Source organism: Aotus nancymaae, unplaced genomic scaffold, assembly GCF_030222135.1.
Source record: "Aotus nancymaae isolate 86718 unplaced genomic scaffold, 86718_ANA_hifiasm-v0.15.2.pri h1tg000067l, whole genome shotgun sequence".
NCBI lineage: Eukaryota > Metazoa > Chordata > Mammalia > Primates > Aotidae > Aotus > Aotus nancymaae.
In genome coordinates, this window is record NW_026988482.1 from 6,948,321 (window position 1) to 6,975,450 (window position 27,130).

The window sequence follows — 27,130 nt, forward strand, 5'->3', positions numbered from 1 at the left end:
CGGTTCCAACCCTCACAGATGATACTGGGGGATCCAGACTGCAGAGGAGGAAGTAACCGCAGATGTGGTGACAACAGCAAGAGGGCGAGAAGCGGAGCCTGAAGAGGTGACTGGACTGTACAATCTCATGATCAAACTTTAACAGATGGGGGGAGTTGCTTCTTATGGATGAGCAAACAAAGCGGTTCCTTGAGATGAAGATGCTGTGAACACTGTGAAGGACAAGGAAGGTTTTAGTATACTACAGAAACTTAGTTGATGAAGCAGCAACAGGGTTTCAGGAACTGACTCCAATTCCGGAAAAAGCTCTACTGGGGATAAAGTGCCACATCAAACAGCATCCCACGCTACGGAGGAACAGTTTGTGAAAGGAAGAGTCAATTGATGTGGCAAACTTCATTGACTTAAAGTGAAACTGCCACAGCCACCCCCCCTTCAGCAACCATCCTCCCTCCTGTCGGCAGCATCAACATGGACACTAGCCAAAAGATTACGCCTTGTCTAAGGCTCAGATGATAGTTGGCATTTTTAGCAATCAAGTATTTTTGATCAAGATACGTACACCGATTGCACTCTGAATGGACCACAGTGTAAACGTCACTCATAGGCAGTGGGACACTAAAACGTGTGTATGACTCATTTTATTGCCAAGTTCGCTTTCCTGAGGTGGTCTGGAACCGAACCTGCAACGTCCCCGAGGTACGCCTGTACTTAAAAGCAAGCTTCCTGTGGAGGCAGAAGTACTTCTTCCCCGGAACTGTTGGGCCCCTTATCCTGCCCCTCTCCTCCACGTAGAAAGCAGCTTTGCCCAGCCAGGCTTGAAGTTCCATAAGGATGGACTGGTCTTCCCTAGCTCGACACGCAGTCATCCAACCCTCTAGCTCTGCGGTTCTCAAACTTCAGTGTGCACAGCAATCACCCAGAGGCCTTGCTGAAAAGGTTGCTGGGCCTCAAACCCCCAGGATTTCTGATTCAAGGTGGACCCCAAGAATCTACATTTCTAACAGATTCCCAGGTGGTAACTGATGCGACCGACCTGGGCACTACACTTGGACCACTGATGCAGTTTAGCTTCTCCCAAGGACTTTCCTGCGCAAAACCAGCCTCCTCAGCGTAGTTGTGCAGATCCTGGCCATCTCCGCCGCCCGTCTCCCCAGGTCCCTCAGAGCTAGGACTCAGCTGGCACCTGGGATGAGGCAACACTTAGGAAAATAAAACACCAAGACACCGGGATCTTGTTAGCTGGATATATTTCTTTTTTTTCTCTTTTTTTTCTTTTTTTTTTTTTTTTCACAGAACACTGTTTGCAGTAGAGGAAACTGGCATTGCAGTCTGGTGGTAAAATGGCTTGTTCACATAAACCAGTACATGTTCATCCTTTAGCGCAAAAAGCCCTAATGGCGCGTACCCTATTAAGATTCAGGACATCTCCAATATTCTCTCTCTCTGTTTTTGTCATTTTTTTTTAAAATAAACATTTTCAAGGTTTGTCCAAAAGAAGGCCATCTAGGTTCTCGGCTAGCGGAAGACAGTTCAGAGCAGCGGTCGCACACTTGGCCTGACACCTTCTCCAGGCTGGCAGTTGATTTCTTATTTTTTTTCCAACTCATTTTTATTAAAAAAATAAAAAAATGCTCCAACTATCAGTTTTACAAAATCTCTAAGGGAAACACAAGAGCAAGGTGCTGAGGTAAAAAACACCTGAGGTAGCTTTTTCTGTGTGTTTTTCTCGTTAAAAAAAATCTGTAAATTTAACGCCCTGGGCCAACAACCTCGTGTAAATTTCTACTTTTCCTCCACATTTTTTTTTAAAGAAAGAAATCATTTTGCTAAATATTGATGGCTTATACACCAAAATGCAAAAAGACAAAATACATTCTTTCATTGTGGAATTTTTTTCTTTGTTTGGTTGATGGGTTGTTTTGACGGGTTCCTGTTTTCCTCTTCCAAAACGCTAAGACAAGTACCATTGACTCTTGTTCTTTTGAGTAACCAAGTGTAAGTTGAGGCTGGTTTGTGTGTTTCGCTTTTGTTCCTTTTGTGTGATGTGATACTCAGAGCACTGCTTTGCCTGGGGGGAGGGGGAGGTGCACAGATACAGGATTGAGATGGAGGGATGAGGGAATTCAACAGAATGGAGATGGATAAGAAGGGGCGGGGAGGGAGGGGAGAGATAAACAGAGAGAGACAGAGAATTACATAGCAGTATGCAAAAAACCAGTTTAAAACCTGTGAAGCAAAGAGAAATGGGTGTATGAGCTAGACAGGGATGAGGAGTGACAGAGTTTCCTCTTCAAGGAGACGGTATCCCTTCTGTTGACATACACAGGTGATCCAGAACTGCGGTGAGTGTCCTTCCGACCAGATTTCCCTCTGGGTGAATTTTGTGTAGGTGGCCTCGAAGCTCCTCTCTACACCATGAGACCTCCCAAAGAAAGACTTTATTCTTTAAAGTCTAGAAAAGCCTGCTTTCTCTTTAAAAAGGAAAAAAAAATTAATAATTGATTAAAAATTGGAGTTAGTTGAGTTATTTGATATATTATTTCTAAAATATATTACCGCGGCAGGCACCCCATGTAACCCACAAGCCACGCATCTTAACATCTTCCCCTTCTAATATGTACACACATGTACAGAGACATTTGCCACAAAAAAGGGTGTGCATTTTGCTTGGCTTTGAACATGTTCACCTATGTTAGTTCAACTAAAAGGGATAGCGTCGTGGGAGTGAAGGAGAGATCCGAGTGGATGGTGAAGTGGATGGCTGGACCTGCAGAAGCCCTGGGGGCAGGAGGCGGGGCCGGTGGTTCTGGCCAGCCTGGCTGACCTTCCCCACCCCACCTCGGCCCCTGGGATTCTCGGGGCCTCTGCAGAGTCCTGGCCGCCTCCGCAGACTTCATTCCTCAGATGGTCTTTGGTTTGCTCCCGAGCTGGCTGCTGTGTTTGGTCTCATCCTGTCAGGTGTTGGAAGGGCTACATTCATCCGTTGTGTTGCTGGTGCCTGTGGGAGCCTCACTTGCTGCGCTGTGAGGCGACTCCCTGAGGGTATTTCTGCTCCTGCTGCTTCACCTGTTGTACAATTTCCCTGATCTTGCGCTGTGCGGTCTGCAGCGAGGGAGAGAAGGGAGAGGAGAGGACAGGGAAAAAAGGAACCCAGCTCTGAGGACAAACAGCAGGGGAGGCGCTGGGGCTTGGGGAAGAAGGGTGGTATGCTCAGCCAAGCATCCGCTACCTCCGCCCCTATTCTGCCTGCGAGTAAGTGGCAGAGGTCCTCCCACGCTCCCTCCCCAAGGCCCAGGGTAAGGGGATGGAACTCTGGCAGCTTCCAGTTCACTGCTGCACAGACAGGTCAGGAAACAAGCAGGGAGCCAGCCACGGTGGGCTGTGCAGTCAGATGCTACACCTGGGCTCCCCTGCTGCTCCTGCCCCGCCCCCGTTCTAGAGCGGCTCAGAGGACAGCAGTGTGATGGGCAGGGGAGGGAGGGAGGAACTGAGCCCAGACGCTCTACCCTCGACAGCTGGAGCACGCACATGAACCTGTCCCCTCACCCAGCCCAGCACTGTCCCTGTGGGAGCTCCCTGCAAACTCAACTCCTGTAGGAAGCGGACACATTTCCAGGACACGAGGAGCTGGGCTGGGAGACAGCAGAGAGGGGCGTGGCCAGGACTCTGACTGCACGAGACCCAAGTGAGAATTTCGAAGGGCACTGGGTGTGTGTGTGGGGATGGCGGTCCAGAGTGTGACAGGTGCCCTTTCCTGGACCATCAGGTCTCGGCACAGGCACAGGCACTGGGAGGGCAGGCCGACAGCTCAGACAAACCTTCAGCGTCTGCTTATGCCAAGTGCACTGTTTGCCTTCCCTGGCTTAGAACAAAGACCAGGAATGCCCTCTCCCAAAACTCAATTTACAAAAGCATCAAAGAGAAAGAGGCCAAATGACGCTGAGGCGCTGGCCTTTCCCAGCAAAAGAGAAGCAGCTGTGTGGAGGTGCAGCATTTTGATAGGGTGGGTTGTGGTGAGATGGGAGGAGGAGGAAGAGGAGAGAGAATGAGAAACAAGGCTCGCTTGCCATGAACATGTAACCCTTCACAGTGAGTGCTCAGGCTTTGGGGGAGGAATCCAGAGGGCGGGCTTGCCTGGCTCCCAGCGGGGAGGCCGAGGACGCTGAGGCCATGCCCTTACGCGTTGCAGGGAGCTTGGAACTGGCTTGGAAACTGCTTGGCTTTGCTTAAGGGCTTAACTCTATGCTCCTCCTCAAGCACCTAGCACACCTCAGGGATGACAGTGGAGAGAGGTGTGAACAACGTCCCCTGCTCTGGGGGCCGTCCCTGAAGAGCCAGGAAGAACCAGGGAGAGGTTCCATGTTGGGGGGGATTGGTGCTCAGGGCCTGTGGCCACCTGACAGGCCACCAGTAGCTTAGCAGAGAACTGAAGAGAGGCTTGCAGGAGAGACGGGGCCCTCAGCACAGTACCTGGCTAGCAAAGAAGTGCCCGATAATTCTGACAATCACTTCCTCGTTTTCATCTGGCGTTTGGTCACGAGGCACGATGACTTCCGCACTGGTTAAGTTCTGCAATTCATTCACCTGTGAAGGGAGAAAAGGCCACGGGGTGGAGCGTTTCCCTCCCCTTCAGTGAGGTGGGCTCAGGAGGGAGTGGAAGGGGTGGAGTAGGGGAGGGAGGAGGCTGGACTCTGCTCTCCTTTCATCTAGGAAACCCCTGGGGGCTTCCCTGCCCCTGGGAACATGGGGCCATGTTGGTTGGGCCCTGAGAGGCTCAATGACAGGGAGAGGGAGTCCAGCCATGGACCCCTGGGGCTGCTTCTGAGGCTGAATCCTCTCTTTTATTTTTTGAGACAGAGTCTTGCTCTGTTGCCCAGGCTGGAGTGCAGTGGCACGATCTCCACTCACCGCAACCTCCTCCTCCTGGGTTCAGGCAATTCTCCTGCCTCAGCCTCCTGAGTAGCTGGTACTACAGATGCCTCGCACCACGCCTGGCTAACTTTTGTATTTTTAGTAGAGATGGAGTTTCACCATATTGGCCAGACTGGTCTTAAACTCCTGACCTTGTGATCTGCCCACTTCAGCCTCCCGAAGTGCTGGGATTACAAGCGTGGGCCACCGCACCCAGCTGAATTCTCTTATTCTGGAGTTCCCATCAATGCAGCCTGCACATGCTCAGAGACCCAGGCTTTCCAATAAGCCCCCACTCCCCACCCCAGCCCGTAAGATCATTCCTCCTGGACATGCTCTCCTGGGTGCTGACCACGAGCCCAAACCTCCTCTGGGTTAACTTTCCCTGCGAATCTGCCCTGCCGCCAAGTCCTGCTCATGCTGTTCCTACCCTTGGATTGCTGTCCTCGCTCCCTGCCACTGGGTCCCATCCCAGGCCACCCCCGTGAAGCCTCCAGCCCATGCCGAGCTCCTCACGTCTCCAACCCTGGCCTGCATTGTTTCTCCTCCCTGCTGCCTCACTGGATCTGCTTCCCAACAGGAACGTACACTTCCCACGGGCTCAGACCCCATCTTCTGGCCTCTGGCATGAGGCCCAGCTCAGAGGCAGCTTCAGCGTGTGCTTTAGGAGAAACCTGACAGTCTGGAGAATGCAGAGAATTCAGTGACTGGTTCTGAAACAGCCAAACGGGACACCCAGGGGCTCAGGATTCTACTCCCTGCTGATCCATCTGCTTGCTTTTGCCTCCTACATTCCCGCTCTGCCTAAAGCGCAGTGTGTGCCCTGGGAGGCTGACTGCATTCTGCAGACAGGGAATCATCTGATTCCACACCGTTTTATTCTTTGGTATAAAGCTGACTCATTATATCTAGAACTTGGTTTTGAATTCTGTTTAAGGGTTTCTATATAAAGAGCTTTACAGCTGGGCACGGTGGCTCATGCCTGTAATTCCAGCACTTTTGGGAGGCTGAAGAGGATCACCTGAGGTCGGGAGCTCAAGACCATCCTGAAAAACGTGGTAAAACCCTGTCTCTACTAAAAATACAAAAAATTAGCCAGGCGTGGTGGCGGGTGCCTGTGGTCCCAGCTACTTGGGAGGCTGAGGCAAGAGAATCACTTGAACCCCAGAGGTGGAGGCTGCAGTGAGCAGAGATCATGCCACTGCACTCCAGCCTGGGTGACAAGAGCGAAATTCTGTCTCAAAAAAAAAAAAAAACACTTTACAAAAACAGCAAATCACACACACACACACACACTCAGCACCGGAGAGAGCCCCCAGGTTCCTGCCACCCAACACTGCCACCCTGCCAGCAACCTGCGCTAGGCTCTGCTCAACTGCTCAGAGCTCATCTCCCCACCCAGGCCAGTAAGTCACGTTCCAGAACACATCTGGGTCTTCAGACCAGCTGCTCATTCCAACAGGCCTCAGAGTTAATGCCCTGGCACCTGTCAAACTCCACTGCGTGTGTTACTGCCACCTTCCAGTAGAAAATATAGGTGATCTTTTTTTTTTAAAAAAAGATGTCCTTCTTGTTCACCATCCCACTGCTAAACTAGCTCCCCTATAGCCACGTTTGGGAAACAGCCAGAAGATGGAGCCTGCAGGAGGGAGAGTCAGGGACTGGAGGCATCTGTCAGGAAGGCCGGGCGTCGGGAGAGAGTGCAGGGCATGGGCCGGAGTGAAATTCAGGAAAGGCCAAGTGGGGTGGCCGCCAAGTGGGTAGCACATCTCTCGGTGGGACTCCCGCTTTCTTTTTTTTTTTTTTTGAGATGGAGTCTTGCTGTGTCACCCAGGCTAGAGTGCAGTGGCATGATCTCAGCTCACTGCAACCTCCACCTCCCGGGTTCAAGCAATTCTCCTGCCTCAGCCTCCTGAGTAGCTGGGATAACAGGTGCCTGCCACCGCGCCCGGCTAATTTTTTTTTAAGTAGAGATGGGGTTTCACCATATTGGCCAGGTCTCAAACTCCTGACCTTGTGATCTGCCCGCCTTGGCCTCCCCAAAGTGCTGGAATTACAGGCGTGAGCCACTGTGCCCGGCCCCCATTTTTCCTATATATATATGTATTTTTAAGAGACAGGGTTTCTCCATGTTGGTCAGGCTGGTCTCGAACTCCTGACCTCAGGTGTTTCACCCACCTTGGCCTCCCAAAGTGCTGGAATTACAGGCGTGAGCCACTGCGCCCAGCCCCCATTTTTCCTATATATATATATATATATTTTTAAGAGACAGGGTTTCTCCACGTTGGGCAGGCTGGTCTCGAACTCCTGACCTCAGGTGTTTCACCCACCTTGGCCTCCCAAAGTGCTGGAATTACAGGCGCCAGCCACTGCGCCCAGCCTTCATTTTTCCCATTTTAATGGCTGCTCTGTGTGGGTCTAAAGGGGAGTGGAGACCTTCATTTACCACGGAGCCAAGATGGGTATTACTGGGCACAGGAACGTGGTGCTTTCGGTGCTGGGCTTCTAGCGCTCTGGATGGGGGCCCTAAGTTGCAGAGTGAAGCCGATGACATTTTTGTCCTTGGGATCCTCATGCCTCAAAGGACTCAGATGCCAGGCGAGCCTTAGTTTGTCTGCCAAAGACCCTGACTGTCCATCGGGAGAGAAGGCACCGAGGGGAGTCGGGAAGTCAGGCAAGGCCCGGGCGGGGAAGCTGACCCAGGTGATGAAGCGAGCCCGAAGCACACTTACGGTCTTGCCACCTTTGCCAATCACCCGGCCAGCTGTGGAAGAGGGCACTCTGATATGGGCCTCCAGCTTCACTTCTTCCTTGGGGTTAAAGAAGTTTTCTTCTTTCAGTTTCCCAAAGATCCGTCCCTGGGCCTGAGAGAGCAAGACATGACTAATGACTCTCAGCCAGTCAGCAGCCACTTCACCCGTGCTGCTAAGGACACTGGACGGTCCAGACAACGGCTCACCCCCACTCCCATGCTCCCCGGGACACACAGGAAGCTGCGCACCCCAGCCTCAGCTCTCTCACAGCCCTGGGAGGCGCTACTCCTGCCACATCCAATGGCTGCACTTGGAAAACTGTGATGGGCATTCATGTTTTGGTGGTTTTCACAGGACTGCCTCCTCTAGCAAGCTTTTTGTGTGTCAGGGTTAACCGGATGGGTGAGGGGATGGAACGCTATGTCTTATTTCCATATCGTCACCTATAAATGTTCGCTTGATTGACTGAATTCTTTCAGGGGATTCTTAACTCCCATCATCATAGGGTCACACCCCTGCTTATTGAAGGATGGAGGTGACAGTGGTGGTAATGGGATTTGAGGAGCCTGATGTTGCTTTTTTTTTTAATTAGAACAATTTTTTTTATGGAGAACAGGGTCCTGCTCTGTGTCCAGCCTGGAGTGCAGTGGCACAATCACAGCTCAACATGTTTTCTTTTTTTTTTTTTTCCAGACGGAGTCTCACTCTGTCACCCAGGCTGGAGTGCAATGGCACGGTCTTGGCTCACTGCAACCTCTGCCCCCCAGGTTCAAGCCATTCTCCTGCCTCAGCCTCCTGAGTAGCTGGGACTACCTTTTGTATTTTTTAGTTGAGACAAGGTTTTACCACGTTGGCCAGGCTGGTCTTGAACTCTTGACCTCATGATCTGCCTGATTCGGCCTCCCAAACTGCTGGGATTACAGGTGTGAGCCACCTCACCTAGACTTCTTTTTTTTAGAGATGAGGTCTCACTATGTTGCTCAGGTTGGTCTTGAACTCCTGGCCTCAAGTGATCATCCCACCTTGGCCTCCCCAAATGCTGGGATTACAGGTGTGAGCCACTATATTCAGCATGATCTTTCTTTTTGATGTCTAACTCCAAAGCCAGAGGAGCCAAGAACCTACTGTTTTTTTTTTTTTTTTAAGTGAAAAAGAACCACAGCTTTCAATGTTTTTTTTTTTTTTCTTAAAATATTGAGATATAATTTACATAATCTGAAAGTCACCATTTTAAAGTATACACTTCAGGCCAGGCATGGTGGCTCACAACTCTAATCCTAGCACTTTGGGAGGCTGAGGTGGGCAGACTGCTTGAGGCCAGGAGTTCGAGACCAGCCTGGTCACCATGGTGAAACCCTCTCTCTACTAAAAATACAAAAATTAGCCAGGCATGGTGGCATGCGCCTGTAATTCCAGCTACTTGGGAGGCTGAGGTACGACAATCACTTGAACCTGGGAGATGGTGGTTGCAGTGAACCGAGATTGCACCACTGCACTCCAGCCTGGGCAATAGAGGGAGACTCTGTCTCAAAAAAAAATAAAGTATACACTTTTGTGGTCAGTATGTTGCACAATCATCATCATTATCTATTCAGAACATTTTTATACCACTCCCCGACATAAAACCCTCATGCCTATTACCAGTTAGTTCCAACTCCTCCTATTCTCTGGCCACTACCAATCTACTTTTTTTTTTTTTTTTTTTTTTTTGAGACAGAGTTTCACTCTTGTTGCCCAGACTGGGCTCACTGCAACCTCTGCCTCCCAGGTTCAAGCTATTCTCCTGCCTCAGCCTCCCAAGTAGCTGGAATTAGAGGCATGTGCCACCACACCCAGCTAATTTTTTGTTATTTGTAGCAGAGATGGGGTTTCTCCATGTTGGTCAGGCTGGTCTTGAACTCCTGACCTCATGAGATCCACCCGTCTCAGTCTCCCAAAGCGCTGGGGTTACAGGCACCCCGCCCACTTTCTGTCTCTATGGACTGGCCTATTTTGGACATTTCATATAAATGAAATCATTTCATACGTGGCTTTGAGACAGTCTTGCTCTGTCACCGAGGCTAGAGTGCAGTGGCGTGATCACAGCTCATTGCAGCCTTGACCTTCAAGGCTTCCTGTGATCTTCAAGTGATCTTCCTGCCTCAGCCTCCCAAGCAGCTGGGACTACAGGGGCATGCTACCACACCCAGCTACTTTCAGCAATTGTTTTGGTAGAGATGGGGGTCTCGCTGTGTTGCCCCGGCTGGCCTCAAACTCCTGGGCTCAAGCAGTCCTCCTGCCTTGGCCTCCCAAAGTGTTGGGATTACAGGCACGAGCCTCCACACTTGGCCTACATGGGGCTTTTGGCATCTGACTTTTTACTTAGCATGATGTTCACGTCTCACCATGCGTCAGTACTTCATTCCTTTCTGTGGCTGAGTAATATTCTGTTACATGGATATTCCACATGGTGTCCAGTATCGAGTTGAAGGGTTACTGTTTCTAATCTTTTTCCTTTTGGTTAGAGATGAGGTCTTGCTATGCTGCCCAGGCTGTTTTCAAAATCCTGGCTCAAGGGATCCTCCTGCCTCTGCCCCCCAAGCAGCCGGAACTGCAGGAGCACCGCCACTGCCTACTGCGCCTGGCTTAGGCTGCTGCTTTTCAGCTGGTTCCACGTGGGTGATTTTCCTCTTTTCAGCTAAATTTTAAACATTTTCTTTCTTTTTTTTTGAGATGGAGTTTCACTCTGCTGCCCAGGCTGGAGTGCAGTGGCACAATCTCGGTTCATTGCAACCTCTGCCTCCCAGGTTCAAGCAATCCTTCTGCCTTGGCCCCCCTAGTAGCTGGGATTACAGGCATGTGCCACCACACCCAGCTAATTTTTCCATTTTTAGTAGAGACGGAGTTTCGCCATGTTGGCCAAGCTGGTCTCAAACTCCTGACCTCAGGTGATCCACCCGCCTGGGCCTCCCAAAGTGCTGGGATTACAGACGTGAGCCACAGCGCCCGGCCGTTAATTTTAAATATTTTTAACGATAAGGACTGTACTTTTATAAATAAATATGTGTTTATAACTTTCAGGAAGCTCAAGCTGTTATTTTTCTAGGGGAGAAAAGAAGGCAAGAACAAAGCAAAGCAAAACACACCTCCCCGAACTTCCAACACACCACGCTGTTTCCCCTTACACCTGTGTGAGTGCTCCGCAGCCTGAGGGTAGAAATGACTAAGTCGGAGACACCCATCTTCAAATCCAGAGCTAAGGGATCAGAGGCGCCAGAGGAGGTGTTGCTCTCTAACTAGGCGCCAACAGACTTTTCCATGGGAGGGAGGGGAAAGAGGGCTTCCCAGCAGAGGGTGAACGTGTAGAAGGAACAGGCTGGATGGAGGCGGGGACGACTGGGTGAGCCTGTGCCCGGTGAGCAGCGGCAGGAAGGGAAATGGAGGCAGCGCTTCCAAAGAAGAGCCTTGAGTGTGCCTCTGAGGCAGCTGCTCAGTGCCCAGAGCCTGCAGGGCTGAGGTGGCCCTTGGCACTAACCTTGAACTGGGCTTCCGGCGGCCCGGTGATGATGACCATCCTTTCGCTGACGTCTGGGCCTTCCGCAGGGGCGATCTGTGGTTCATGGGAGAGGAAAATGCTGACGGTCGGCTACATTCCCCAGCGCCTCTTTCTCTACGGGGACGGCAAGCACAGCGGCAGGAGATTCCGGGTCTTGCTTCTGCCGTTACACCTGGCTCTGTCTGACGCCAGGCTGCCTCCACCCTGGTCTTAGGAAGTCACAACTGTAATGCTCAGTATCAAATTTGGGTCTTTGGCCAGCACGATGGCTCGTGCCTGTAATCCCAGCACTTTGAGAGGCTGAGACAGACAGTTCATGAGGTCGAGACCAGTCTGGCCAACATAGTAAAACCCCGTCTCTACTAAAAATACAAAACATTAGCTGGGCATGGTGGTGCACACCTATAATCCCAGCTACTCAGGAGGCTGAGGCAGGAGAATCGTGTGAACCCGGGAGGCAGAGACAGTGCAAGACTCCATCTCAAAAAAAAAAAAAAAAAAGTGGGGGGGTCTTTGGCCTTTTTTTTTTTTTTTTTTTTTTTGAGAGACAGTCAGACACAGGCCAGTAGTGACTGCCTGTCCCTGCCCCAAGCACCAACAGTGACGGGCCTCCTCGCACTGAGCCAAGTTTTAGGAAATAGCCAGGGAGTCAAAGCTCTGGGAGGAGAGGCGCATACGCTCTGCCAACCTCCCTAGGGCCCAAAGGGAAGGAAGGGCAGGTCCACCGAGGTGTGAAATTGAGTCGAGCTTGCAGCAGAGGTAACTCTGCTCTAACTCTCAGCCCGTGGGGTAGTCAGCTGCAAGTGACAACTGAATTAGAGTGTGGTCAGGACCGCTTCCTCCACAGCAAATGCGCCGTAAGTAAAACAGCAGCAGAGCAAGAACGGGAGCACCTCGGTCCCAGGCCTGGCTCTACAAACCCCTCCCCTGGCTGTGCCTCCATCCCCTCGTCTGTGAAACATGCGGGCTGGGCCCAGCAAGCTCCAAATCTCTCTTTTTTTTTTGAGACAGAGTCTTGCTCTGTCGCCAGGCTGGAGTGCAGAGGTGTGATCTCAGCTCACTGCAACCTCCCCTCCCAGGTTCAAGCAATTCTTCTGCCTCAGCCTTCCGAGTAGCTGGGACTACGGGCATCCGTCACCACACCCGGCTAATTTTTGCATTTTTAGTAGAGACAGGGTTTCATCATGTTGGCCAAGTTGGTCTCAAAGTCCTCCAAAGAAGGGCTCAAGTGACCCACCCACCTTGGCCTCCTAAAGTGCTGGGATTACGGGTGGGAGCCACTGTGCTCGACCTGCTTCTCCGCTTCTGTGAGTTCAGGGTGTTTTGTAACACGACTCAAACATGGGCTGAGCAGGCATTTTTGTTAGAGAGATCCTTGTTACAGTTTTGTTTCTATATACCCTGCTTTATTCAAAATGACTTTAGCTAAAAACAAATACAAAATTAAAACTTATTAACACAGTTTGGCAAAATTAAATGTCATTAAAAGTAAAACGAGGCTGGGTCCAGTGGCTCATGTCTATAATCCCAGGACTTTGGGAGGCCGAGACAGATGGATCACCTGAGGTCAGGAGTTCGAGGCCAATCTGGTGAAACCCCATCTCTACTAAAAATACAAAAACTAGCCAGGTGTGGTGGCGGGTGCCTGTAGTCCCAGGTACTTGGAAGGCTGAGGGAGGAGAATCACTTGAACCTGGGAGGCAGAGGTTACGGTGAGCCGAGATGGAGCCACTGCACTCCAGCCTGGGCAACAGATAGAGACTCTGTCTAAAAAAAAAAAGTAAAATGAGTGCCCACCAGGCATTTAGGGATGAAAGGATGAGCCAAGAGTGAGGTCAGGACACAGACGCATCGCATAATGTCTTACACACCTGCCCCAGGCTGGCCACAGATGCAGGTCTAAGCTAAGAGCAAATACGAAACAAGAAACATGGTCAGTGATGGGGCCATCACGTTCTAAGGCAAAACCAAAGCAGGGGTTCAAGGGAGCCGCCATTCCTGAGAGGAAGTCTCGAGAGAGATCTGTTTGGTGAAGTGGGGTTCACCCTTCGTGTGGCATTTGTGCACGGATTGCCTCTGGACCACTGAGAGTCACTTGGGCTCCTTCAAGAAGACCTCCACCTCCAGAGGGTTCAATTTCGTTTCCTCTCAGTGTGTGCTAACAGCCAGCTTCCATCCATGGGCCTCAGGGTCCAGGCTGGCTGCCTAGCTTTATTGTGAATACACAGCCAAGACATGCTTAGACCCCTGTCCTGCTCTGGAAGGAGGGACCCCTTCAAGGGATCTGTGAAGAGTTCTCTGGCCTTGATTACTTGGAGGCATGAGGATAAATGTGAGACTCAGGTGACGGCTGAGCTTCGTGGGGGACTTCCTTTGCTGTGGGCAGCCATTTCTTGGCAGGGCCTCAGCCAAAAAGCACAGATCTGAGTGTGTCCAGGGGTCTGACACCCTCTGGCAGGTCACACAGAGCCTGGCCATTAAGACTTTTGGCAGGAGCCCTTGACTCTACTTTGAGATCCATACCTGGCATTAAACCTGGTCCTTATATCAGAGAAAATGAGAGAGGGCGGATCAGGGCCGCATGGTTCCCAGTTCTCACCACCACCCAAACCGAGAAGGGTGAATGGCTGATTCATGATTAACACGGACCAAATCGGTTCTGCCGTCGCCATCCGCTTCCTCGTAACCTGTGCTGCTCTGCTCAATTCCGAAAGAAACCCCCGCTGGCTCCACTGCCAGGCATTTGCCAGCCTACACCAGAAGTCAGAGGGCTACTTGTGCACCTCTGCAGTTTTGGAATGTCATCCCATGGGCACACGCCCTCTGAAGGGGCAGGAATGAGGACCCCATCTTATGCCTGAAGCAAATGGGACCCAGAGATAACTGCCAGGATCACAGGGTGAGTGGGGCTGGGGTCAGGATCCGGAACTAGGCGTCACTGGCTGACTGAAGCGTGTGCAGCATTTGGAAGCCTGCTGCCCAGGCGTTCTACAGGAAAGGCAGGTGATGGAGCTCAGCTCTCACCTGCAACCACAGCATCTCCTGGAATGCATCACCCAGATCTTAGCCCAGCCCACCTCCTCCGGGCACTCTGCTCCCATGGATGAGTGTGAGGCTCTCCCCTGCCCAGCAGCATCAAATGTGCCCCCGTTGTGGCCCCTCAAAGACTGGTGAAATAGAACCGGGGGTGGGGTCTCGAGTTAGTGACATCATCCGTCTTGCTTTAGAGACAGATGCTTTCAGGTACCTGTTGAGACAAAGGGAATCTAGCAAAACCAGATTGATTTTCTTTTTTATTTTCATTGTTTTGAGGCAGAGTCTCACCCTGTCACCAAGGCTGGAGTGCAGTGGCATGATCTCGGCTCACTGCAACCTCTGCCTCCCGGTTTCAAGCAATTCTCCCGCCTCAGCCCCCCGAGTAGCTGAGATTATAGGCACTCGCCATCATGCCCGGCTAAATTTTTATATTTTTGTACAGATGGGGATTCACCATGTTGCCCAGTCTGGTCTCCAACTCCTGACCTCAGGTGATCCGCCCACCTCGGCCTCCCAAAGTGCTGGGATTACAGGTGTGAGCCTCCGCACCCAGTTGATTGCTTTTAAAAATTTGGAAATTTCCTTCACAAATACTCGGCCTCCCTAATTTATGCTATGGAGAGAGGCAGGAGCTAGGGAAGTAGAGGGTTGCTGATCCAGCATAAAAAAACACTGCCTGGCCCTTCCTAAGCTGTAGAGCCTTTTCTGTCCTCCTGATGCAGCACTGCTGTCTCTGCCCATCACACAGGCCAGGAGCACGGTGACCCTCTGGGACATGGGACTGCGGGATGCAGTCCGTGACTGATCTCTCTGTCTCTCTCATTTTCCTAAAGGCCCTGCTGGGAATGATTCCGGCATCACACTTAGGTTGCTACGGTGGAAAAATACACTGGAGCAGAAATAGGATAATCTGGGCAAATCTCGGCTCTCACATTCTTCAGCTTTGCGGCCTTGGACAAGTCAATGAAAACTCCCCAGGCCCCAGTTCCTCATGGGCAATAGTAAACGAGGAGGTACTGTGGTGGGAGCCTCAGGAGGGGCTCGACGTCCCAGGAGTCGGCAGAGTTTCTGTCTCAGAGCCAGCCCTGCCACACGTGTGCCTCGCCCGTGTCCCTGCACGCTCAGCCTCACTTTTCCCTGCTGAACGAGAGAGGGATTTGATGAGATCATCTCTCAAGTCCCTTTTAGTTGAAATTGTCTTTTCTGCTGCCTGGCATCTCAGACTACAGGACTGAAAGCTGGGCAAGGCCCAACAGCTGCAGCCAGCCGGAGGGGTCTTCCACACTTGGCTCAGCCCACCCTCAGGGGCGGGGCCAGCACCTGCCTATCAGTGCCCAGGCTGGGGTCTCACCTGCAGCAGGCCTGCTAGGCACAAGGGCTCCCACACCTCAGGGCTCTCATCCTGTCTGTCCACTCTGCAAGTGAGATAAATGAGGCCTGAGGGCGAAAACGATTCACCAAAATGAAATTCCCAGATGGTTGGTTGGGTGCAGTGGCTCACGCCTGTATCCCAGTACTTTGGGAGGATGGATCATTTGAGGTCAGGAGTTTGAGACCAGCCTGGACAAAATAGAGAAACCCCATCTCTACTAAAAATACAAAAATTAGCTGGGCATGGTGGTGCGCACCCAGCTACTCTGGAGGCTGAGGCAGAAGCATCCCTTTAGCCTGAGAGGCGGAGGCTGCAGTGAGCCAAGATGCGCCACTGCACTCCAGCTCGGGCGACAGAGTGAGACCCTGTCTTTTAAACATGTACATATATATGATGGCCTCAGTGCAATCCTTTTTCTGTACTACTCAGAATGTTTGGGTTTGTTTTTTCTCTAGCACACTTGCTGTGGGAGAAATTCCAGCTCTTCTTGGGAGAAAGTATAAGCATTCTTTCTCTCCCAGTCATGGGACTTCTCATTTGGAATTCTGGGTTGTCCCATGGTAGCAAATTATTTTGCGTAACAACAAAAACTCTGTTTTCGAAAGTGCTGCGTGAGGCCTGGGACGTGCTCGGCATTCTGCCCGTGAGTCAGAGCTGATAGCTGGGCTTGGAGCAGGACCAGGGGCAAATAATCCTCCCCTTTCAGCTTCTCCGACGATTCTCCACGCTGTGCTCGAGGAGGCAGGATGTGGGCCTGGGGCGGCAGCCACGTCTGCACTCGCAGCCTTCCCGGAAGTCCGGGGCCTCCCCTCCTGAGCCTCTCTGCTCAGGCCAGGCTGCAAGTCGGGGTGGAGCATCCGCTTTTGTTTATGATTCTATGTTTGCTTTTCAAGGAGTTTCTCATTCATACTACTTTCTCCAAGTTCAGGGCCTGTGGAGACTAATTAAAGCATCGTATGCGGACACCTGCTAAGCTATCACTCCAGTGCGGCCCCTTCCCTCAGCCTGGGAAAATCCTCAACCTTTCTTTACTTTATCCTTTTTTTTTTTTTCTGAGACAGAGTTCCACTCTTGTTGCCCAGGCTGGAGTGCAGCGGCGTGATCTCCGCTCACCGCAACCTCCGCCTCCTGGGTTCGAGCGATTCTCCTGCCTCAGCCTCCAGAGTAGATGGGATTACAGGCACACACCACCACACCCGGCTAATTTTTTGTATTTTTAGTAGAGACGGGGTTTCACCATGTTGGCTAGGCTGGTCTTGAACTCCCGACCTCAGGTGATCTGCCCGCCTTGGCCTCCAAAGTGCTCGGATTACAGGTGTGAGCCACCACGCCTGGCCTCAAAGAGTTTTTTATCCATACCATTTTCTCAAAGTTCAGGGCTTGTGGAGACTGATTAGAGCATCTTACTTGGACATCTGGTAAATTATCGCTCCACTGCGGTCCCTTCCCTCAGCCTGGGAAAATCCTCAGCCTTTCTTTGCTTAATCTTCTTGAGGACAACAATAAGCCAAAAAAGACTGGGTTGCGTGGTTTGCTACTAATACTTTTTTTCCTAACTCAGTGGTTAGTTGAACAGTGCAGGAATAAGAAAAGGAGAGATGAGAGCAGATGGGAACAGTCCTGCAAGCAACTGTCCCAGATGCTGTGGGATTGTGACTCTGCGTGGTGTGGCGGGGCCTGGGACTGAGAAGGAACAAGGGGAGGCGGAGAAGGTGCCGCAAGGGCTGTCGGGAGCAGCCTCACCTTGATGGAGGCTCCGGCGAATCTCGCCAGCTGTTTGATGTGTGCCCCTTTCTTCCCGATGATGGCACCCACAGCCTGGGTTGGGATGAACAGATTCACAATCTCCTGCTCTGGATACTTGGGAGGGCAAGACAAGAAAGAAGACATCATTCTAACTGGGCTTTCTCCTCCAGGCACTGAGCAGGTGCCAAGTGCCTTACCATGAACCCCATGGTGGGAAGGCCCCACCATCCAAGGAAATGGCTCAACCGGTGGACAGGATCCTTCTGCGGCCTACAGCTCTGCGGGCGTGAAGCCTGAGGAAGGAACCTGAGCACAGGCAGCGCTGGTGACAATCAAGGCTATACTCCTCTCAAGCATCTCAGTTTGTTGGATTCTAAGAGCCGTCTGTTCACAGGTTTTCTGTCTTATACAAATGTGACCTGTATCTCTCCTGTGTCTTCCAAGAAATCAAAGCAGCTATGAAACACACATGGCTGAGGACGGCCCCCAAGGCATCTGTGAGAGGGAACGGACAGGTGCCCCGCCCATCTGGTAGCCAGAGAAGCATTTCACAAGGAAACCTGTCCTGACTCGGCTGCATGGTGACAGCCCAGGTTGACGGGGTGCACCGCCCCTCCTGGGATCCTGTGACAAACGGTAGGGGCTCTTGGGCAAGGCTGCCAGGGTTCCTTGAAAGTGGGGTCTGTGTGAATGGCGTGACCTGATTTGCTAGACTTTGTTCAAAGAGCTTTGGAAACTCTGCTCTGCAGGGCCAACAGCGCCTCCTCATCCGGCCTCCTGCTCGCTCGTCCGCAGCAGTTCCTGCCACCTGGGAGGCACGCGAGCATCCGCAGGACTGTGCGGCAGGAAGGGCACCCGCCTCTGAAGCACCTCAGGGATGCCCGGGTGCTGGGCAGTTTGGCGTGCTCAAGCTTTGAGGGGCGTCCCTCCCAGGACAACCCAGAGCCACAGGAGACAGAAGCTGCACTGTGAATGTTCAGTGGCCAGCCCATCAAGGGCCGAGTGGGCCCAGCCCCAGGAGAGGGAGAAGCGGCAGACGCGGCTGAACTGGGAGGCACTTACAGAGTGATGATGCGGGAACGGCCCAAACTGGTGATGGGGGTACAGGCTGGAGAAGTATCCGGAGTGGGTCTGCGCATGAGAGAAACAGTCAGTGGGCAGGTGCCCTCAGGGACCATCACCATCCTCAGGGAGGCAAGATCTCCCACACGCAACACAGGCTCTCTGTGGCATCAGCCGGCTCCACTGTCATGTCTACATGCCTGTCCCTCTGCGTCTCAGACCTCTGCTCCACTTTTCCCACTCAGACCACTGAATGCGTGGCAAGATGTCCTCTGGTTGCCGAGGCTCTCTGGGCTAAATGTTCATCATTTCTAAGCTGAGTCATGCTTGAGGCTTCCTAGGAACATACCATGGGTGTGAACGCACTCGCACATACACACCCACTGACACTTGCACCCACGCCCCCTGGTGGAGAGGCGGGGCCGGTGCCTTCCATTTTCTGGGGAATGATGAGTTGTAGATTCAAAAGAACAGTGTGTGCTGGACAATACCCGAGTTATTCAGAACAAGCAAATGTGTTCCTGGGGAGACAGATCAGTCAGCTCCATCAGAGAATTCCAGAAGGAATGGAAAGAATCCTGAGAAGGGAGAAATTTAAAAGGAGACTGAACTTTGGGCATCCGAAATGGAAGGATCACATGGGTCTGGGAATTTGAGACTAGCCTGGGCAACATAGAGAGAACCCATCTCCATAAAAAAATTAGCTGGGTGCGGTAGTGTGCACTGTGGTCCCAGCTACTCAGGAGGCTGAGGTGGGAGGATCACGCGAGCCTGGGAATTTGAGGCTGCAGTGAGCTATGACTGCACCACTGCACTGGTGCCGTGCCTGGGTGACAGAACAAGACCATGTCTCCATAAGGGGGGGAAAAAAAGAGAGAGAGACTGAGAGAGGAGAGAAAAAAAAATGAATGTGGAGAGGGAGGAGTAGGAAACAGGAGGGCAGATGTGGACAGAAAAAAGTAGAGCTATTAAGAAAATAGAAATTTAGAAAGTAGCTGTTGTGTTTTTTTTTTAGACGGAGTTTTGCTCTTTTGCCCAGGCTGGAGCAAAGTGGCGTGATCCCAGCTCACTCCAACCTCCGCCTCTTGAGTTCAAGCGATTCTCCTGCCTCAGCCTCCCAAGTAGCTGGAATTACAGGCACCTGCCACCACACCTGGCTTTTTTTTTTGTATTTTTAGCAGAGATGGGGTTTCACCATGTTGGCCAGGCTGGTCTCGAACTCCTGACCTCAAGCAATCCACCCGCCTCAGCCTCCCAAAGTGCTAGAATTAAAGGTGTGAGCCACCACGCCCGTCCAAGTAGCTGCTTTTTACTGAACAGCTATTGTGCATTAGATACTAACATAGATATTTTGTGTCTATTCATAAACTCTTTTAATCCTAATAAGAGTCCTATGAGAGGGAACTATGTCTCATTTGATATATTCTACTTTTTTCCTTTTGAGATGGAGTTTCGCTCTTATTGACCAGGCTGGAGTGCAATGGCATGACGTCAGCTCACTGCATCCTCCACCTCCCAGGTCCAAGTGATTCTCCTGCCTCAGCCTCCCAAGTAGCTGGGATTACAGGCATGTACCACCAAGCTCAGCTAATTTTGTATTTTCAGTAGAGACAGAGCTTCACCACATTCATCAGGCTGGTCTCAAACTCCTGACCTCAAGTGAACCACCCGCCTCAGCTTCCCCAAGTGCTGGAATTACAGGCGTGAGCCACCGCACCCAACCTGATATATTCTTACAGGCAGAACGCTGACCCGAGTCAGCAGAATTGTGAGCTGTACTTTACATAAGGCCTGGTCAACACTGACATCACACTTCCAGGAAAGGAGGTGAACAGCACCGGGCACCATGGAACAAATCCCCACAGGCCCACCCTGCAAGATGGTCCCCCAGGAAGACAATTCCAACAGTGGGCAGACATGGCCCGGGCTTGGAGTCTGGTGACCCAGCTTTCATTTGAGGACCCCTGAGCAAATGTCACAGTGACAGGCATGCTCTCCATCCCCCGAATTTCCTGAAGGTTAGGACTTTGTAGTATAAGCCATTAGGGACAAAATGAAACCGTTGCCCTTGCTGAGTTTGGAGAGAGAAGGCAGAGATGTGAACAACCGGAGGAGCTGCTCCAGGAGTGTGTAGGTTACCAGCCACACCTGCGGGCCACAGAGCGCTACCTAACACCGCTGCGGTGAGAGACGCTTGGATTTGGAAAGGGGCTGCAGCAGCCCCTCAAGCCCACAAGAGGGCGCCATGAGATCAGCAGTCTCTTGGCAACCCTAAGTTTTGCAGGAAGGTGGGTGAAGCGGTTTCTCTCTCTTCTCTACCTCTTTCTTAAGGACCCCCTGGAAGGAACATCAGCTCCAGATCTTCCTCTGCAGGTCCCTGTCCTGGGCCATGAAGAGCTGGGGGAGAATTCATGCAACTTTTCTGCTCAAAACTCTAAGGAAAGGGCACTTCAGCCCTCCTCCCTCTGAAGAATCAGGCCTCACGGCAGAAATAATTCTTTTGAACTATGATGTGCCATTTCCTAACTCACGTGAGGCCAGGAATAGACAAGCTACAGTGTGGCTCCTATTCCAGATTCAAATATTCTCACATAAATACTATCAAATTTAGACTTCCTACTCAGGGTTAGAAAGAGATTTTTAAAATTAGCTGTCAAAGGATAAAAAGGACAAATTCTCTTTTATTCATGAGTCACAGCTGGAAAATTGTCACAGGGAAAGAATCTTGAACTCTGCAATCAGGAGCTTGTTTCTAGCGGAGGCTGTGCCATTAGCCCCCATGTACAGAAGTTAGTTTTTGGAGTCAGAAGATTTAAGTCTCTGAATCACCACCTCTCCAAGTTGGAAAAACTTAACCTATCTGAGTCTTATCCATAAATAGACTCAAATAATATCTTATAGTATTGTTGTGAGGGTTGGTTCACTCATTCATTCAAAAGGCATTTGAGGTCAGGAGTTCGAGACCAGACTGGCCAACATGGCAAAACCCTGTCTCTAGCAAAAATACAAAAATTAGCTAGGCATGGTGGTGGGCACCTGTAATTCTAGCTACTCAGGAAGTTGAGGCAGGAGAATCACTTGAACCCAGGAGGCAGAGTTTGCACCACTATAGCCTGGGAAACAGAGCAAGACTCCATTTCAAAAAAAAAAAAAAAAAAAAAGAAGTGTTTCTTATCAGAGCAAACCTTCTATTTCCCATCCCCTTCCCATACTCTCCCTTTTCCTGGGAGAATGTCGGGTTCAATCTACGATGTGTGACCATCTGATACACAAGGGCAAGGATCAGGCATAGGAATTACGTTTCATTGATCTTTTGTATTCTATTTTTCATTCCAATTTCATTTATTTCCACCTTGATCTTTATTACTTCTTTTCTTCTACTAATTTTGCTGTTAATATGATGTAACACATTGATTGATTTGCATATGTTGAACCATCTTTGCATCCTAGGGATAAATCCCACTTGGTCATGAACGGTCTTTCTAATGAACTGCTGAATTCAGTTTGCTAGTGTTTTGAGGCACATATATGAATTATGTTCAAATATTTAAATAGTTTTAGTGTGATGCCAGACTGCAAAGCTGGCGGGTGCTCCCTCTGGGCACCAGGGACATGGGCCTTGGGAAGGGGCGAGGACTTGGCCGGAGGGTTCGGTGTTGTGGACACAGCTTTCTAAGATGCAGAAGGGGCACTGCTCTACGCCAGCTTGTCCAAGTGTCTCCTGACATGGCAGCTGCCTGTCCTGCTCTCCTGGGACAACCTGAGAAGCTGGAGGGAGCTGGGAATTGGTGAGCCAGCAAGAGGTGGAGCCGAGATGCTAACACGGATCTCTGTGCCTGCCTCTGCAGCCCCAGATTTGAACCACCGCACTCAATGCTGCACTCACCTGGGACGTTCTGAACCCACTGGTTCAGGCGGAGTGCGGGGAGCACGCTATGAAAAAGCTCCCCTAAGGATTGTAATTATGCTGTCTGTTGAGTTCATTTAAATATATAAATGGACAGCTAAAATCCATTAGACACATATAAAGAATCAGCAGCATGAAGGGGAGGAGCCCAGCTGCACCAGACACGCAAATGACCCCAGTGAGTTAATGCAAGGGAGAAGGGAGAGCTTTTTACAAAACTGTGATTCGATCTCCTAGTGAGATTCAAGAGGACAGTGCTTCCATAATTTGTACATAGACTGCTACAAGAAATGAACAACCGAGAACCAGAGTGATCCTGGATATGAAAAACAAGGTTAAATAAACACTCAGTAGAGGACGTATAACTAGCAGGGCAGACACTGCTGAGAAGCCCATCGATGCAGGGACTGTTAAACCACTCAAACCCCAGACAAAGTGTGGACGTGGACGGGCACGAAGAGTAGACTGAGATTTGCTGTAACTCTCCTGTTCTGGAGTGGGAACCTCAGAAGAGAAAGCAAAGTAGACGGGAGAGAAGCAACACTGAAGTTAATTATGGAAGCCAAACATTCTCCCGAGCCAAAGAAAAACTTGGATCTTCAGATCCAAGCACTCACAATTAGGTTCCTGAATCCCAAGGGTAAAGGCAAAATATTATAAAAGGCAAAAAAGTTATAGACAGCAGGGGGAAAAAAAAAAGCCAGGTGTGGTGGTATGCACCTGTAGTCCCAGCTACTCAAGAAACTGAGGCAGCAGGAGCATCACCTGAGCCCAGGAGTTCGAGATTGCAGTGAGCTAGGATCACACTACTGCACTCTAGCCTAGGTGACAGAGCTGGACCCTGTTTCTTAAAAAAACAGAAGAAAAGGTATCTACAAAAGAAAGAATGCTGGAAGTAACATTTTTAGAGTTCTAAAGGAACTACAGGCTAGATGTGGTGGCTCACACCTATAATCCCAGCACTTCGGGAGGACAAGGCTGGCAGATCACTTGAGGTCAGGAGTTCAAGGCCAGTCAGGCCAACATGGCAAAACTGCGTCTCTACCAAAAATACAAAAATTAGCCAGGTGTGGTGGCGTGTGCCTATAGTCCCAGCTGTTGGGGAGGTTGAGGCATGAGAATCACTTGAACCTGGGAGGTGGAGGCTGTACTGAGCCAAGATTGCACCACTACACTCCAGCCTGGGGGACAGAGTGAGATTCTGACTCTAACAAATAAAGGAACTATGACCCTAGAATTTCTAGACACCCAGAATTCATTCACATGTGAAGGAAAAAGAAGGACATTTTCAGATACAGAAAGGCTTAGAAATTATACTCGTTTTCTGTAAAAACTTGTTTGACAAAATACTCCAGCCAAACAACAACAAAAAATTCAAATAAGTAACTCAAAAAACGATAGGGTAAGGAACACAAGAAGCTGTCTGTAGTGAGCAATGACACCAGCAAAAGTTTAGTTAATTCTAAATAACTGGATTCTGGGGTTGTGTATTTATTAAAAGAAAGCAAGCTTAGGCCGGGTGCGGTGGCTCACGCCTGTAATCCCAGCACTCTGGGAGCCCAAGGTGGGAGATCACCTGAGGTCAGGGGTTCAAAAGCATCTTGGCCAACATAACAAAACCCCATCTCTACTAAAAATACAAAACTAGCCTGGCATGGTGGCTAATCCCAGCTACTTGGGAGGCTGAGGCAGGAGAATCTTTTGAACCTGGGAGGTGGAGGTTGCAGTGAGCTGAGATGGCGCCACTGCACTCCAGCCTGGGCAACGAGAGTGAAACTCTGTCTCAAAAAAAAAAAAGAGAAGGTTTGCTTTAAAAACAAGCAGTCTGTGTAGAGAAAAATTAGGAATGAAAAAAAGCTGTGAAGTATCCTGAGCCCCAATTTGGTAATGTATTAATCTTGAATAATGCTTGTCAATGAAAACAGTAAGTAAAACACTCATAAAATTCACATTTCTTCTGTCGTGAATAAATACTTACTGAGAACTTACTAAATACCAGGCATTGTGCTAAGTGTTTAGATACAAACAATGTATGTTACATTTTCTTTTTTTAAAGATGAGGTTTCACCATGTTGGTCAGGCTGGTCTTAAACTCCCGACCTCAGGTGATCCGCCCGTCTTGGCCTCCAAAGTGCTTGGATTACAGGCATGAGCCACCACGCCCGGCCACATTTTCTTTAAAAAACTGCCTATTAATAAAACATAATACATTTGAATTGTATATATAGGTAGAAACTGCATATGTATGTATGTATGTCGATACATGTATCTCTGCCCTATATATTTTAATAAATGATCAACACTCATGAAATGTTCTTATTTGAGCTAACAAGTCCTCTTTTATAATAAATGAGCTCCTAGTTGATGAATTTGCTATTGGTTTCTTTCTTTGCTAGTTATGGCATACTGTATTTAAGAACACGTGTTGTCAGGCGCGGTGGCTCACGCCTGTAATCCCAGCACTTTGGGAGGCCGAGGCTGGAGGATCACGAGGTCAGGAGGTCAAGACCAGCCTGGCCAACATGGTGAAACCCTGTCTCTATTAAAAATACAAAAATTAGCTGGGTGTGGTGGCAGGTAATCTCAGCTACTCACAACGCTGAGGCAGGAGAACTGCTTGAATCCAGGAGGCAAAGGTTGCAGTGAGCTGAGTCCATGCCACCGCACTCCAGCCTGGGTGACAGAGAGAGACTCTCTCTCAAAAAAAAAAAAAAAAAAACATACATGTTTAGAGGATGGTTTAATATGAATTTGCCCATTAGGAAGAAGTCCTAAGCAATGTTGAGTTCAACCTGTATTGGATTCATCTGTACTCAAGCACGGCCTTTAAATGAAAGCTTCCATTCTGATTCCACATAGCAGAGTAATGCTGCTGCCTGGAGGTGCCCAGCGCATAAGTACACCTCCACCAGCTGAGCTACTTACAGTGAAGGGGTGGTAGGGGGCAGCGGGGGGAGCTCCGCGGGGCCCTGCTGGTGGAGAGAGCACGGACAGTCCTGTTGAAAAGATGCCAAGTGCGCTGAGGTTCAACCCTGGGATCAGATTGGCTTGTTGCTGGGAATAGAAATGGAGAAAACAGATGAAGGGAGGAGACCAGAGAGGCCCGCACGCCTGGGTCAACCTCCCTCTCTTGTCTGAATGGCAGCAGCGTCTCCTGATCGGCTCTGCCCAGGCTCCGTGGACCTCTTCCTACACCATATCAGAGGTGGGTGCTACATCTCAACCTGACCGTGGAGTTCCTTCAAGGCTTCTCTGTCGCCCTTGGGAGTGTCTACGTATCTTATCACGGCAAATGAGGCTCTTCCTGGGGATGGCAGCCACCTTGCCAGCCTCACTCCTGCTAACCTTTCGTCTCCAACCTGGCCAGTCCTGCTCCCTCACTACCTCTGGGCCCCTGCACACGCTATTTATTTCCTAGGCAAGCAAGCGCTTTTCTGCCTTCCCACCTGGCTAACTCCTACTGACCTGTGGGTTTCACCTGAGCATAGATGACCCCTCATGCAGGAAGCTTTCTCTCATCCCTCCAATGCCCTGTCTGTGCTCTCCAGCATTCCTGCTTCCCTAAGACAGTACACATTACATGGTATTTAAATAGCCTGTTTAGTTACCTCTTCCCCTTTTAGACCAGAGTTTCCTTGCAGACAGAGACTGTCATACTTCGTGTTGTGTTCTCAGTGCCTGGTACATAGTAAGTACTCGATAAGTATTTGTTGAATGACTGTTTAAAACAAATTGGATTAACAGTGTTTTCTAACTCTATCCAGGGAAAGATCAGACCCTTTACATGATGTAAATCCCCACACAGATAAACTCCTCTACCCAGGTTTGGGCTGCTTTACAACTTCATCTCTTTACTATTTAGCCGTCAGCTTTGTGATACCTTGCTTGCTTATCTTACATTTCAACATGGGGCTGCTTACACAGGCTGGGGTGGGATTTAACTACACAGCTCTTCAGAGATAGAGGAACGTGGTCACCCACTTCAGGCTGTATCCAACCTGCTTCTGTCTTTGTTTCCCTGAACACGAAGCAATTTCCTAACATTTTCTATTTTCTCATCTTTGGCTACATTCACTCTGTAACTTGCCTTTTTTTTTTTTAAGAACATCTGGAGTAGCAGGACTCATATCCTTCACCTTTACCTCACTTGGTATAGAAGACGTAGTAATTTTGTTATTCACCTACCAGTGTGAGAGTTTGGCACAGACACGAATGAATCTAAGTGGAAAGCTCAGGTGAAGATGTGTGAATCACTCAGTCCCTTCTGTAGCTTTTCCAGGTGTTCACAGAAAGAGATGTTTATCATAAGATGTCAAGAACCCACAGGAAGAAAATGAGATTGTCAGATGATACTTCCACGAATGTATCCAGGCATGGGGAGAAGACCACATTGCAGTCTCCTGCTCCACCTCTTGTCATCAGGCCCTGTCATTACCATGTGATGTGGGCTGCTAAGGTGGGGTCGGGGTGAGGTGGGGACACATGACTGGCCACAGTAGAGGGTACAGCAGAAAGTGCTGCGTTCAGGGACCTGGGTTTAACCCACAGAGTGCTTTGTCGACATTTATTTCTCTAAGAAATGTTATCAGGTCTGAATTTGCTTCAAGGTCATCCAACAGGTATGGAAAGTGGACAGGGATGAGGTTTTATAGGAAACAAAACAGGCCGTGAGTTGGTAACTGCAAAAACTGGATTATGTGTGTGTGAGGGCTTACTGGAGCACCCTTTTCACTTCTGTATATGTTCAAAAAATCTAACTAAAAAGCAAAAAAAAGGACTCCTCTGAGCTGAGCTGGACTTTTGCT

At 50.1% G+C, this 27,130-nt stretch overlaps 1 protein-coding gene across 5 annotated transcripts in view; it reads right to left on the reverse strand.

Moving 5' to 3' along the window:
• Positions 1-27,130, reverse strand: part of IGF2BP2 (insulin like growth factor 2 mRNA binding protein 2) — a 179,472-nt gene continuing 152,342 nt past the window's right edge. The window contains exons 10-17 of one of the 5 annotated variants that reach the window (XR_010338941.1): positions 25,251-25,379; positions 18,419-18,487; positions 17,354-17,470; positions 11,182-11,256; positions 7,647-7,778; positions 4,474-4,587; positions 1,037-2,071; positions 1-212 (exon numbers count right to left, since the gene is read on the reverse strand). Coding sequence is in view for 3 of the 5 variants with exons in the window: in XM_021674464.2 (XP_021530139.2) it covers positions 1,955-2,071; positions 4,474-4,587; positions 7,647-7,778; positions 11,182-11,256; positions 17,354-17,470; positions 18,419-18,487; positions 25,251-25,379 (753 nt within the window). In the remaining 2 variants the exon portion in view is untranslated. Of the gene's footprint in view, positions 213-540; positions 3,106-4,473; positions 4,588-7,646; positions 7,779-11,181; positions 11,257-17,353; positions 17,471-18,418; positions 18,488-25,250; positions 25,380-27,130 lie in introns of those variants that run through there. The other 4 variants (XR_010338942.1, XM_021674465.2, XM_021674464.2 and 1 more) reach the window with 4 other exon arrangements.